Source organism: Phoenix dactylifera, chromosome 16 (assembly GCF_009389715.1).
Source record: "Phoenix dactylifera cultivar Barhee BC4 chromosome 16, palm_55x_up_171113_PBpolish2nd_filt_p, whole genome shotgun sequence".
Taxonomy (NCBI): Eukaryota; Viridiplantae; Streptophyta; class Magnoliopsida; order Arecales; family Arecaceae; genus Phoenix; species Phoenix dactylifera.
In genome coordinates this window covers 11,094,054-11,108,333 of record NC_052407.1, presented here as the reverse complement: position 1 = coordinate 11,108,333, position 14,280 = coordinate 11,094,054, and the positions used below count along the sequence as shown (strand labels likewise).

Here is a 14,280-nt window from a genome sequence, read left to right as displayed (position 1 = left end):
TGCTCTCCTTTCCCAGACCAAAAATTTTAAAAAATAAAAATAATAGCTTTTTAATACTTTTAGAAGGTTTCATTTATTGACCAGGATTTAAATAACAGCAATTATTTAAATATTCTTCTAGTAGTCGAGATGCAAGAAAAAGAAAGATTAGTGATGATTCTCATTCTAGAGCAATTTGTTCCTGAATGATCTAAGATTACTATGTATGGTATGCTATATTCCGATAATTAAAGATTCCTAAGTATCCACGATTAACTTGTTTGGTATGCTATTTTAAGATCACTAACAATATAATATCAAAATACCTTGGATATATTCTATGTATTTTGCAACTATTAAACATAATTTTCATAAAAAATCATGGAAAAACATATATGAACATAAACTAAATTATCAAAACTTGTTATTCCATGTCAATTCAATACGCCCAAAAATTAACCAATACTTATTAAAGTAACTCCGAAGGATTATCAAATCTTGCCAACTATGTACAAAAAAAAACCTTCCTAACTAGAAGAATTTTTTTTATAGGATCTCAAACCTTTTCGAGCTAGAACCATTTTCAAAGGATTGACATTTTTGGAAATAATTTTTCTTGCTAGACTATGGAGTATTTTTATCTCTGAATTTTAGCCCAACATCACTACCTTAGATGATCTTGGAAATCTATTTTTAAGGATGGGTTTAACATCACTAGGTTAAGCGGTGACCATAAAAGTAGGTTGGGATTACTACCATTTAAGATTATTTAGGTTGAGCAGCAACCAAATATAATGATCTTGTTATCTCTACCTACATATTGGAGTCTTTACCCTATACCAACCGCCACCCTATAATAACCCTCACTGTCCACCAACTAGAGAGCGAGTCTACAAATTTGTATCCTAGATAGAGAGCATCTAGGGCTGAAAACGGATCGGATATGGATCAGATATTAATATATCCATATTTATAACTATATTTTTCAACAAATATGGATATGTTTACAGATATTAAACAGATGCCAAAGTTAATATTCATATTTGTTCTAAACGAATATGAATACGAATTGGATGTTAAGTATATCCATATTTATCATAAACGGATACAGATACAAAATATGATATTAAACATATCCATATTTTCTTATCTGAATATGGATATAAATTAGATTTTTTTTTATATTAATCAAATTTGAGCAAAATTCAAGAATGAAAACTAAAAATAAAGACATGATCACAAAGAAAAGATTTAATTAAAAAATTAATTTTAATAAGTATTTATTAATAATAAAAACTAATAATTTCATAAAAGATATACCGCTCAAAGTTGGTCGTCGCCGAAGTAGATGGGATCTATGGCGCTCTAAGGCATCACAAGATTGTCGCCGATTGCAATCGCCGAGTGGAAACTAAAAAATAGACGAAACCTTCGAAACTCTAGTTGCTTGAAGACGATGAAAAAAAAAGAGGGACGAAACAGATGAATGAGAGGTTGAAGTCTTTCACGCATGCTGGGTGATTCAAAGGATTTTATTCGAATCCGATATTCCATATTCGGATTACTGTCTAAAATGATGGTCATCTGATATTTAGGTTCCTTTTAGTTTAGCTTTGATTAATTATATAATTGATTTTTTATTTTAACTTAACTTAAATTTCTTTTTTTCACTTACTCTTATTATATAGATATCGGAATTTGGATCCGAATCTAGAAAAATTAAATGTATCCGCATTTATATTCGTTTTCGAAAAATTTTTGAATTAACTATCCGAGATCTAATTGGATAAAAAAATAGTATCCAAATTTGAATCTGAATCGGATTTGAGAATCGATACGGTTAGAATAATGTTAGATACGCTACCAGCCCCGAGAGTGTCTGCTATGTATCCCCGAGCCACAGATGTCAGGGCTGAACCGGGTTGGAGTCGGTTGGACTGCTGTCGACTGACCGCAGTCCACGCGGTGTCGGCCCCCTTGAACCGCTACCCAATCCCCCGAGTGCCGTAAGGAGGCCGTGGGGAGGCCTGGCCTCAACCCAAATCCCCAGTACCCCTCCTTCCCCCAGCTCCGGGACTCCCGTTCTACCAAAAACTCCGAGGCTCCCGGACTCCAATGGCAACGGCGGCCACCGCATCGGCCAGCAGATTCGCCGCCGCTGCCGGCGCCCTCTATGGATTCCGGTGGCGGACCTCTCCTCTGACGCACCGCGCGTTCTTTCCCAAGCCGCGGTCCGCTGCCTCCCTCCGGTCCCGGCGGCACTTCCTCGCCCCCGCCGCCCTCCACAGGCACGACGTACAGATCCAGGAAGAAGGCCAGCCCGAGACCCTCGACTACCGAGTCTTCTTCCTCGATGGCTCCGGGAAAAAGATCTCGCCTTGGCACGACGTCCCGTTGCAATTGGGCGATGGTGTTTTCAACGTTATCGTCGAGATCCCCAAGGACACCAGCGCCAAGATGGAGGTGGCCACCGACGAGCCCCACACTCCAATAAAGCAGGACATCAAGAAGGGGAAGCTGCGATACTATCCGTAAGATTCTTCCCACTTCGATATCTTCTTCCTTCTCTTCTGCTGTTCTTTCGGCTAAACATACTTCTTTTTACGGCTGATCTTTCTGGAAATCTGCTTTGGATTTACAGCAGTTTAGTTTTTAAATGGGAAGATTTTATCTTTATGTTTATTGGGTTGCGATTTCTTGATATCATAGAGCGGTCATAGTTTTGTTAGGATTGGATTGCTTGAAGATTTTACCTGGGCGCAGTCTACTACAGTCTTTAGAATTGGAGATTATATGAGATGATTGCCGTTTGAGAGATGTGAGAGAGAATTTTGAAGTGGAGACCAGTTAGATGCAAACAGGAGTGGAAGGTTTTGTTGAACTCATTCCGGGCATAAGAAGATACCTCTTCTCTGAAGTTATCCCTTCAAATTGGTGAATAATTGAATAACTTAACTCTTACAAGTGGAAATCATGTTGATTTCTACTCTCAAACATATAATGTGACAATCAAATGTTTATTCACTCATGGAAATTGTTTGAAGAACAATTTAGTGAAAGGTCTAATCATTTGAGTTGACATCCATCTAGATATTGATACATTTAATTTGCATGCTATGACTATGTATGTATGCTGAAGATTTATCAATAGTATAAACTTTCAAATGTTTTCTTGAGAAAATTGTCTCTGAGAACTTAGGTCAGTATATAAATAATATAGGGGCTTAAGGCTTAATATCATTTAGAAAAATGACCCCCATGCTGCACGATCTGAAAAACATTACTTATTTGGGCTTTAAATTTGAGGATAGGCAATTTTTATTTCCAAAAGGACTTTTCTATGAAATCCAGTCCAGAAAGGTAACATAAATAAGAATCTAGGAAGCAAAGAGGTTTAACTAAGATCATGCCCTTAAAAACATGATCTTAAGGAGCATTATTGATTTATTAGAATTTGATGCCTAATACAGTCATGCAATTAACATCTCCAAAGTTTGGATGCTTGATGCTTGCTGGCATCATTAATGAGATAACATAATCATATCATAAATCAAATTTTGATAAAGCTGATGTGATACTCATGCATTTTTGTTTTCTATGTACATTCTCACTTCCTATACATTTCAAATGTCTCATATGCTTTATGACCTATTTATTTTATGATGAGAATTAAGGTTCGCCGTCTCGGTACCGGACCCCGTATCGGTGCTACATTAGCATAGTGTCCGTATGGTACAATACAAAATTTTTTGGCGTACCTAGTGTCGGTACGCCACCTGTATCGGTTACTGATACCAAACTGGTATGGTACGGTACGTTCTATACCGTCTGGTTCGAGCCAGTACGGCATACCATGATGAGAATACTGATGTAAATAACTGGGAAGGCTGAATTGAGAAATGGATGCATAGATTCAGCTTAGGGATTTAATTGACAGTGGAGAAGTAATTGAAACCAAATTAGATAGTGTGAGCATATGCCCTGATGGTCTAAGGAGCTTTGATAAATATGGGGGATAAAATTTGTTTGGGGCCAAGCAGGGTCAAAAAAGAAAGGATTACCTAATAAAGTATCCGTGGAAGTTAGAAAATTTGAAAATGCTTTCATCATTGATTCTGGTCATCTCTAGAACAAATGCAACCAAAAGTTTTGGTATCATTATGATTGTATGTTGTTTGGTACCTTATTATATGTTTATGTTGTTTAGAGACCTTGTAACTAAAAACCTCATGATATGTTATGAAAGGATCAGATGTACCTGTAACAAAATATATTTGAATAAGTTTGTAATTTTCTGTAATTGATTGTTGCATTCTAATGCATCAACCTCAGGTACAACATTAACTGGAATTATGGATTGCTTCCACAAACATGGGAAGACCCATCTTTTGCCAACTCAGAAGTCGAAGGAGCACTTGGCGATAATGATCCAGGTTTTTTAAGCATCCCTTGTTATTTGCTTGAAATTGGCACACCTTGATCATTACTAAGGTGTTGTGTAATGAAGTAGTGGCAAAACATGCAACTTCTTATTGCGATATTCTTCCTTGTCTAGTTGATGTTGTCGAGATAGGTGAAAGACGGGCTAAGATTGGTGATGTTCTCAAAGTAAAGCCCTTAGCAGCTTTGGCCATGATTGATGAAGGGGAGCTTGACTGGAAAATAGTTGCCATTTCATTGGATGATCCTAGAGCTTCTCTTGTAAATGATGTCAATGATGTTGAAAAGCACTTCCCGGTAAGCCTAACTCTTTCAACCATCATTCTTGTTAATTCTGGATTCTTCTGGATATATAAATTTTCTGCATTTCATAAATAAGATCTTTTATGGCTTATTCCCTGCCATATGTTTTCTTCAGCTGTTTGATTCCATAGTTGAGGCATCATTGTCCTTTTAAGGATGTGGGAGTTCAAATCCCATGGTAAGCAGGTCGGGTTTGGATCTTTTTCTTTTTCTTCCTTGGAGATCTTTTGCCTGCCAAAATTTGAATTGTGAAGTTGGATAAATTCATTCTATTGGTAGTTATGGTCATAAAACCTCTGCTGATAAATAGGAAAGTGTTCATCATACACCCTTGAATCACAAGTCAGCCCACTGGCTTGCCCACATTCCAATTTCCCAGATTATATTTTACACTTTTATTTCAAATGTTTTAGATGTGCGTGAGGATTAAACATTTCAATCTGCATGTTTACAAGTACTACTAGTGGAGGAAAAAAAATGGATAGCGTGTCTCATATGCAGCAAAAATGTGATGCAACTCCCATAAGGAGAGAAACAGTGTAGAAGGGTCATGAAAGAGAAGGAAGAGGCCTTAGTTAGCTAAAGGAAGGTTATGGAACTGATAACCCTGGGCGAAGAAGGATAGAAAAACTCCACTGAAATAGTTGGGTTAACCATTTAAATTCTTTGCTGGTTAAGGCTGTGGTTTTATATGCAAGTGCCACAAATATTCAAAATGAGTTTTACTTTATCTGTGAATTCTGTAATGCTTTTATATTCTAAGTCATAAATGAGTTTATCAAAATGCTGCTCAAAGGTGCCTAACCTTTTTTTTAGTGTAGAGCTACCAATCGCTTTGTTCTAGTAGATTGAGACATACTGGTCAATATATAAGTTGCTATAACCTACATGGCTTCCTTTCTGGAAACTTGGGTTTCATTCTACCAATCACTTGTATCATAACTTTTCAATAAGTTCTACATGAACCTTCTGCTTCACAAACATAAACATGGTTTAGTGATCAGTATTGTCAACTCGGTATCTTTTTCTGCATGATTACTTTGATGCTTCGTGTATGTGGTGAGTCTAGATATGATAATATGCTTTCATACAGTGAAAGCTCATGCCCCCTTTCTTGAGCATTTCTTTTTCATTTTATTTTAATCTAGTTATTACCCCATCTTCTGCTGTTATTTGCAATAAACATAATTTCTTACTATAGTTTGGAAAATTGTGTTAAATTGTGAAAATCAAAGTTTTGTTGTCGAGATTATTAATTATCCCATTTGGACATTGTTTCAGAGTGCAACTACTGGAGTTTTAGCACCTATGCTGGCAGGGATATTCTGAATTGCATATTTCAAACTACTTGCTGTCTTCATAGTTGGCATGCACTCTATTTAGTTCTTATGCATTGCACAGAATTTAAGTTGACTTTACATCTAATAGCTTAGAAGAGAATGCCTTGTGGGCATTATGCTGGACATGCAGAACACTAGTTGCTTTGCACTGGTTTGTTCGTTGTTCTGCTTTCCAAATTCTAAGATTGCCAAGAGGCGAACATACTAAACTGCAAACATGAAGTGAATATTGTAAAATATGTTAAGATCCATGATCTATTTGATTTAGAAATATACTGATTTACTAACAATAAGCATAACAAATATTTTTTACTCTGGAATTCATAGTTTCTATTAATTAAAGTTCTTTGGCTTTAATTTCTCAAAAATGTGCAATCTATTATAGGATATATGATCTTTTTTAGTTTTGTAAGTATTACATAGAAATCAATTATAGTAAGTGGATAGCAAGTGACTATACCTTGTGTATCAAATGTGTCTGATCCGATCAAAGAGAGAAGGAAGCAATTCATTCAATGTGCTCAACGCGGACCTCTCAAAGAAAATAATGGAAATTTGAAAGTAGGGTTTTAGACCCTTTGTCCCCAAATTTAGGTTGGATTCTCATTTAGCTAAAGAAGGTTAAAATTTTTCTAAAATAATATGTCACTAGTAGGGACAATCATAAAAAGCTAAAGCAAGGTTCATCGTCTCAATACTGGACTCCGTACGGGTGCCACACTAGCACAGTGTCAGTACGATACGATACAAAATTTTTTTGGCATACTAAGTGTCGGTACACCACCCGTACCTGGTAGTAATACCAAATCGATATAGTACAATATGCCCTATACCGTCTGGTTCGAACCGGTACGGCGTACCATGAGCTAAAGTGTTGATCTTAACTTCTATATCGATTGTCTTCTATCTCATGGCCTAATTCCTCCTAGGTCAAAAGATACAATTTGGTTGAATATTTTCAAAAACAACAATATATAGCATGACAATTGCATTCTATGGGCCTAAAAGGCCTTGAAATAGGGTCATCCGGAGCTTGATGGGCCTACCAGTGAGTCACCACATTTTAGATATCAAAAAGTTACCTAATTAAGAAAATAGATAGTGCATATAGATACAATATGTGTAAGTTATACCCTCTGAAAGTTTTGATGGCAAATCAGCTTGAATGTGGCGGATCTTGCTCACAAACCCTATCTAGACCTACACAAAGTGACCAAAGAAGTGTTACTTGGACAAGACGATTTTTAGATTTTTCGTTGTGTCCCATGTGGATATGATATGACATGCGTGTTGCATGTGTCAGATGTGGTGGATACAACTCCCTTCATGGTTTGCTTGAGGCTCCCAATTTTCACATCTACCTTAACTTATGGCTTACCAACAAACGAAATTAAAAAGATTGCCTTATCCGAAAGCCCAAATCAGTCTTGTGTCGTGCAGAGAAAGAAGGTAAAATAAAAAATGAAAGAAAGAAATAAAAAAATAGTGGAGTGTGGGCATGACATAACTTTTTTTCTTCGTCTCCAAGCTGTCTTCCTCAAGCCATGCCTCCAGTAGTGTCTCCCGCAGTCTTGTTTCTGTATCTCCACTGAGCGCTCACGTGTCCTGCAGTCCTGTTCTCTTGTCTCCAGTAATATTTCTCTCCTCTCGAGAAGAGAACCCTAGCAGATCTAGAGAGAGTTATGTCCATCACTTCCACCACCATGGGAGGCATGTCGTGGAAACCCTAGCAGTCCATTAGGGTTTAGAATGAAACGTTCTACAGCTGCACGTCTTTAGGAAAGTGGGTTAAAGATCAAATGGTAGACCCGATCCACCAAAGAGGCAAGAGGATTTGGCTTTATTATAGAAGATACTTCAAATTTGCCCTTAGTGGTTCAGAAACAGAGCTAGTATATGTTTAGTTTGTGTGTCACTACATGTCTATGTTGCATATGCCTCTACGCTGTACACACGCATATATTTACATATAGACATGCACATATGTATATGTAGATACATACATATATGTGTATATATGTAATAGCTGCCATGTCCCTTTATCTTAATTTTCTGAGCTTGCCATGTTGGACACTTCATGATACTTGGACACTTGACCCTTGTGTCCAATGTCTAGTTAACAACGGACCACAATGGGTCTAGAAATCATCTTTGATCAATATCCTACCCATTTACTGACAACAATATTTAAATAATTACTAAAAGGAGCACTTTCTTCCGAAATTATATATGTATATATCGAGTTAAACTTTCATGCTTTATTGGATATACAAATTCCTGATGAGGAGCCATAAGGACATTGTCATAAATGTAACAAAAGTTAATACAACAAGCACCTTTACTCTCTGGATTTCACAATTTTTCCATGAGGTTATCTGGCTTTGTTTTTCTTGTTTTAGTGGATAGAAAATAATAGTTCATGTGACATGTGCACAATCTGTACTGGATATATGGCTTTCAGCTCTAGATGACAACTGGTAATTGTCAGTGATTATATCTTGTGTACTACATGATCTTGCTCTGATTTCTTGTTTTACCTAGGAAATGCCTGACAGCCATGTATAACATCACCATTAAGAGGACTGCATGCCTTTTAAAATATGGAAACCTTGTGAGGATGTTTCCAACAAAGAATACTTCAATTTGAATCATAGTTTGTGATTTGATTACTCTTTGCTTACTTTTGGATGTTCTCTGTTGCTTTAGGGCACTAAGAATTCTAAAATTTGAATTGCAGTTTGTGATTTGATTACTTTTTGCTTCCTTTTGGATGTTTGCTGTTGCTTCAGGGCACTCTTATGGCTATAAGGGACTGGTTTAGAGACTACAAGATACCAGATGGAAAGCCTGCCAATAAGTTTGGACTTGGAAACAAAGCAGCCAACAAGGTAAACATAGCATGTTTGACTTCACTTCTTTGCGTTCCATGCTGAATTTAACTTGGATAAGTGGCATCATTTCTTCTTCTTGCCTCCCAAATTGATCCACCTCTTAGTTAATCTCGTTTACATAATTCAGCTTTTGTGCCTGATTTTTGATTGTTTCCAATGCTTTCTAGTTTTATGCAATTCTTATTGATTGCAAAAGCAATGAATGTGTGAGAAAATTTGATTGGACAGTCATATGGTGAGGTTTACTGTTGAGGAGATGGTTATGCACCCTTTGAAGCTTTGATATTTGATCATGAACTTATGAGAAAAATTTGAAAAAAAGGGAGAACCTTGCATGACAAGTTTAGGGTGTGGAAGAACTTGACATAGTAACAATCTAGCATTTAGCTGGGAATTCTCAGTGGATCATATTTCATTTCAAAGGCATGAACATATCAAAATTTCAAAAAAAAGAAAGAAAAAAAAAACACATTGCCCAATGTCACAAAACTTCGAAATCACCAATGAGCATATTTGTCTAGATATTCGACCAGTCTTACATTTATGCATTAAACTATTCTAGTGACTTTTAGTTCATGAAAATATTTTGAAGAATCATTTTAAAGATCATGTCCAATGAATTCGGAGTGTGAGTTCTGTTGTTAGTTGTCAGGAAATGGTTTATTATGTGATGAACTTCAGATTTGCTTGTGAGATTGGGTACTTTTTCTTGGATCTCACCTATATTAAGTGATGGTAACGATGGTTGTTTTGGACAATAGTGACTCAAGTCTTTCCTTTCTACAAGATTTGTGAAGTCATTCTGGTCTACCAGATCAAGTGATTAGCTGGCTGGTATGGAAAACCAGGTGTATGTCCATCTTGTTGGGAGAGAAAAGTGTAAGCTAGCTTTGAAGATCCAGGAAAAAAAGGGGACTGACAGCTGACTATTCGGCATAGTATGAACCTTTACATGGATTCTGACTTAATTGGGTAGGACTCAGCTAGTGATTGGTCAAAGCCGAGATGACCTACTGGTTCATGAAATCCCTTCTATTGGGCCTCACTTGTCCATGTGTCTCAGCTACCAAATTTCTGACCTTGCCTTGACACACAACTTTTCTGTATTCATATGAAGAGCAAGGTTCTTTGATGTTAATTATGTGTATCGTGAAAGAGGGCATCACCATGTAACTCTTAAATGTAACATGGAAACTTGATGACAGTTTATTTGATAAGCTGTGCCCTTTATGGCATTTTCTGTTCATTTATACAGTTTGATGGTTCTGGAGGTGCAAGTGACAGCACAAGTTGTCGGCGTGAAAATTTATGTTCAGCATTTTCTAGACCATCTTTTGCTGAAGAGGATTCTTTATGTGCATTTATAAAATATGATTCGGGTTTTAGGAGACTTTCCAACCTGTGTAGAGATATTTGATCCTTAATTTCCATTAGATACTTTACAAAGAGAAGCAGGATGTGAATATGATGGTTGAGTGTGCAGTAAATCTGTTTTTTTCCTCAAAATTCTCCTGCATGCATGTGGCTGAGTGTAACTATGTCTTTGTCGTCTTTCTGAGAGGACTGATCATTTATAAGTGTCAATAAGGTTCAAAACTTCAAATTTTGAAATGCTTTAGATTGATCAATGACAAAGTTCACTTCAAGAACTTTCAGAATTGCCAGGTTATTTGAAAAACCTATAAAAGATGTCATGAAGCGAAAAATTGCACACTTCCTTTGGTTTATGTTAAGGAGCCTCGAATGCCTGTTTTAAGCTTGTTGTGAAGCTCACAAATGGGAGATTGCATATTTCTAATCGATTCACAATTAGATCCTCACTGCTTATCCCTGACCATCTTTGTTGGCTGATAATTGGTACGGAAAAAAACTGCCATTTGTGCTTTAAGGAGGACTAGAAGATTTCTCACCCTATTCACAATGACTTGGTGGATATGTTGCGATCTGATGTTAAGATACGATCGCTGCTTTCTATCAATTTCTGTGTTAAGAGTTTCCTGTTGTTGGGCACCAGCAGTTTATCCTTTGATGAAAGGTTCCATGTGGGTTAGTTGAAGGTGAATGCAAGCTTTCACCTGGTAAGTCGCTGCTCCACATGTCCAAGAGTTTTTTGCTTTGCAGTTTTACCTTCCCTGATAAATTTATGACATGGAAATTGGAGTCATGTCTCATGGAACTGCTTATGTATTCGAGAATTGGCGGTATTAAGATGATATAAATGGTCGAGAAGGCTTCAATATTTGAGGCTAAAAAAGTACACTTTCTAGTGAATTCTTGGTTTAACAGATTCTTGATATGAGCTTGTTTAGCAGTGGAGTAAGACCACCCTATGACTATTTAGGCATTCATCATGGTGTGCTGTCTGAATACACAGGAGAATGAAATCCAAACTGGATTCTTCAGGAATCATCAGAAATGGCCTGGGGCAAATCAGCATGAGACAATATGGTCTTAGTGATTTTCAGGAATGGGGAGGGGCAGATTATCTTCAGATGTGCAGAAGCCTTCAGGGAAATGCTTGCAATTAGAGATGGACCATTGGGAAGTATTTAATGGTATTCCCAAGATTTAGGTCTGCTTGGATGATGTTGTTAGTTTGGTATTTTTTATGCTTTCTACTTGACCCGCTTTTCTAAGTTTGTTGGTACAGATGGTATTTGACTATTTGTATCCTGTCTGAATAGGATACAAATACCATCTTATAATAACTACGTGTCTCTTTTGATGCATCTAATAGGAACAAGGAGATGATTATCTTTATTATTTATTACATGGCCGAGCAAGTTGGAATTTATGTTGTCTCATCAACAGTACATGCTTGCTTCTTGGTGCTTGGACTTGGTCCCGTGCTTGCCAGCGTCTGATATGAACTATGCATTTTGAATTTAATGCATTCCTTTTAAATCTGGATGCTATTTTTTTTAAGAAAATTGGAAGCAATACATTATCCACTCATTTCTATGTTTTACTCCTTGTGGTGAATAGGATTATGCTCTGAAGGTTATCACGGAGACGAACGAGGCATGGGCTCAATTAGTTAAAAGGTCGGTACCTGCTGGAGAGCTTTCATTATTGTGAGTACTCCTCTGAAATTGGCAATAAACACTGGAATTGGCAAAAAAGGCTGTCAGATTTTCTCATAATTTGCTAAGCATTTGACATATCCATGTGTTAATTTTGATTCTGAAACTTAAAAAAGTTTATGATGTGATTGGATTGTCTGGTTCTAATAGTTATGGAAGTATGATTACACAATCACCTTTTTCTTGGTCTGATGACTTTTCAGAAGTTGAAGACCATGGTAATATTACAATTCCTATTTTCTAATCTTGCTGCTAATCATTTGAGTCATGTTGAGCAAGAATATTCTAATTTTTGGTATGGGATCATCAATTCAAGAACGTCTCTGTTGCCAGCAGAGCAGAATATTATCATAGATGCCCTTCAGACCGTATGGATAAAGTACAGCCAATAGAATTTTGCATGGGTGACTTTATTTATTATGTCTTTGTTTTCTGAACTAAAAAGCAAAGGAAAGTTTAGTCTTTGTATTGAATCATGCTGGATCAACATCCATCACCAATATCAGCTTTAACTTTCTTGCTTTGCCATCAGGACTAAATAACTTGAGTGTATTAACTATCAAGTTTGAATTCATCGTTGCTTTTACTAACTTTAAGCTGGTGCCGCTGGACCGATCTGATCGTTATTTTGGCCTGAATGGGGCTTGTGGAAATAAGATTCTCATATTTCATAGAAAAGAAAAATTAATGAAAAACATGAAAAAATCATTTTTCCACCGGTTGAAAATTAGGGTTTCTTTTTTTTTCTCTCTCAAAAATACTATTAAGCCATTAAAATTCATGAGTAAGATCTTTTTCTTTATTAAATATATAATATATTTGATAATTTTTTTTAGAAAAATAGAAGTTCAACCAAACATAAGTCACTCTCAGAAAAAATTTTCTCACGAACCAAACGAGTCCCAAAAAAAAAAATCTCTTCTTTTTTTTAGCCAAATAAGAATGGTTGCTACCATGGCATGCACCTATCATCACATAATCGAAGCTTCAAGGAATTATTATCAGCATCCCCTGTCCCAATGACCAATCGGCAAGGATCTCCCCTTGAAGTGCGCATTGATGCGGTCTCTTCTATTTTGACGGAATGCAATGGTGATGCAATGGGGTTGGGTGCATAAAGGTTTATAAGCCAGTGAGAGAAGGGAGCAAGGCCTTGGTCCGGAATGAGCAAAGCCTAACCATGGATGTAAGACAAGGCCCTCGACGTAGTCATCCTCCAAAATAGAATTATACACTCGCAAGGACCCTATGAGTGGAAGTTGGAATCACTCAGTTTTTGGATACAACCTTAAGTCATAGTAGCAATTTTGACAAGTAGATTGATAGTCTAACACATTTTAGCAAAATGCCGTGCAAGTCACATTTCTTGGCTGTTAATCATGCTCAATATATTTTTCGCTATAAAACCCATCACAAAGAATAGGACATTAGACTAAACTGTTGTACTTTATTTTTTATTTTTTCTTTCTTGAGAAAAATGAGGGTGTTATTCATCGAGGTGGGTGCAACTTGGGTTGAGGGGTTGGGCTCAACCCAAACAGACCTACTCAACCCAATAATTGAGTTGGGTTGAAGGTTTATAAACCCGGATTGTATTTTTAGGCTCAAAAATTCCAACCCTTTCTTAAGTAGTATTAACATAGGGCCCACAACCTAAACCAACTTGACCTGACCTGATTCGATCTGACCCGATAGATAAATAAACAAATAAATAAATAATTTATATCTATATTTTATATAGAATATCTATATATTTTTATAATTATATCTTTAATTTTATTGGAATACGAGTAAGTATCATTAAAATTTATCAATGATTAAGGCTTTGATTCAACAACAATCAATCCAGTAAAAACATCATAAACCTTTGTCTTATTTTAAAATTTTAATTAAATTTATTTTAATTAAATTAAATGGCACAACCGGACAAATCCTACCAAATCCATTTAACCTGACCGAACCCAAAATTAGCTCATATTAGGTTAGGCAGGGTTAAAGAATCTCAAAATCAAGTCTACATTAGATTGGGTTCGGGTTTGCCTGGCCAACTTACCAAGGCTGCCAACAATGTGTTTATTTATCTAAATAAAATATTCAATGATATTTAGGAATCATTTTATTTTTTTATTTATTTGAGTGAATTGATGTCCATTTATGAACTATCTTATCTAACATTATCCCCCTTATCTATCTAAATCCATGGTCATCATGATTCATCTCACCATAAAGTTCCCAACGGTCAGA

The 14,280-nt window shown here is 36.4% G+C and overlaps 1 protein-coding gene across 3 annotated transcripts; it reads left to right on the top strand.

Moving 5' to 3' along the window:
- The first annotated feature begins 1,986 nt into the window (after window positions 1–1,986).
- On the top strand, window positions 1,987–12,280 carry LOC103705705 (soluble inorganic pyrophosphatase 6, chloroplastic-like). Of its 3 annotated transcripts, none has more exons than XM_008789527.4 (5): window positions 1,987–2,510; window positions 4,312–4,412; window positions 4,535–4,716; window positions 8,852–8,950; window positions 11,939–12,280. In XM_008789527.4, the coding sequence occupies exons 1-5, from the start codon at window positions 2,095–2,097 to the stop codon at window positions 12,029–12,031; spliced, it is 891 nt and encodes a 296-aa protein (XP_008787749.2). In that variant the 5' UTR covers window positions 1,987–2,094; the 3' UTR covers window positions 12,032–12,280. The 3 variants fall into 3 exon arrangements, with proteins under 3 accessions (XP_008787749.2, XP_038970435.1, XP_026659938.2); XM_039114507.1 differs by lacking the exon at window positions 11,939–12,280 and adding an exon at window positions 11,691–11,837; XM_026804137.2 differs by lacking the exons at window positions 8,852–8,950; window positions 11,939–12,280 and adding an exon at window positions 4,838–5,035.
- The last annotated feature ends 2,000 nt before the right edge of the window (window positions 12,281–14,280 follow it).

What these genes read in the sequence shown, in the direction of transcription:
- LOC103705705 (XM_039114507.1), top strand. Translation starts at nt 2,095, where the DNA reads ATGGCAACGGCGGCCACCGCATCGGCCAGCAGATTCGCCGCCGCTGCC. An exon ending in ATGTTGAAAAGCACTTCCCG is followed by an intron (nt 4,717 to 8,851) that starts GTAAGCCTAACT and finishes CTGTTGCTTCAG; the next exon opens with GGCACTCTTATGGCTATAAG. An exon ending in GAAACAAAGCAGCCAACAAG is followed by an intron (nt 8,951 to 11,690) that starts GTAAACATAGCA and finishes TGCATCTAATAG; the next exon opens with GAACAAGGAGATGATTATCT.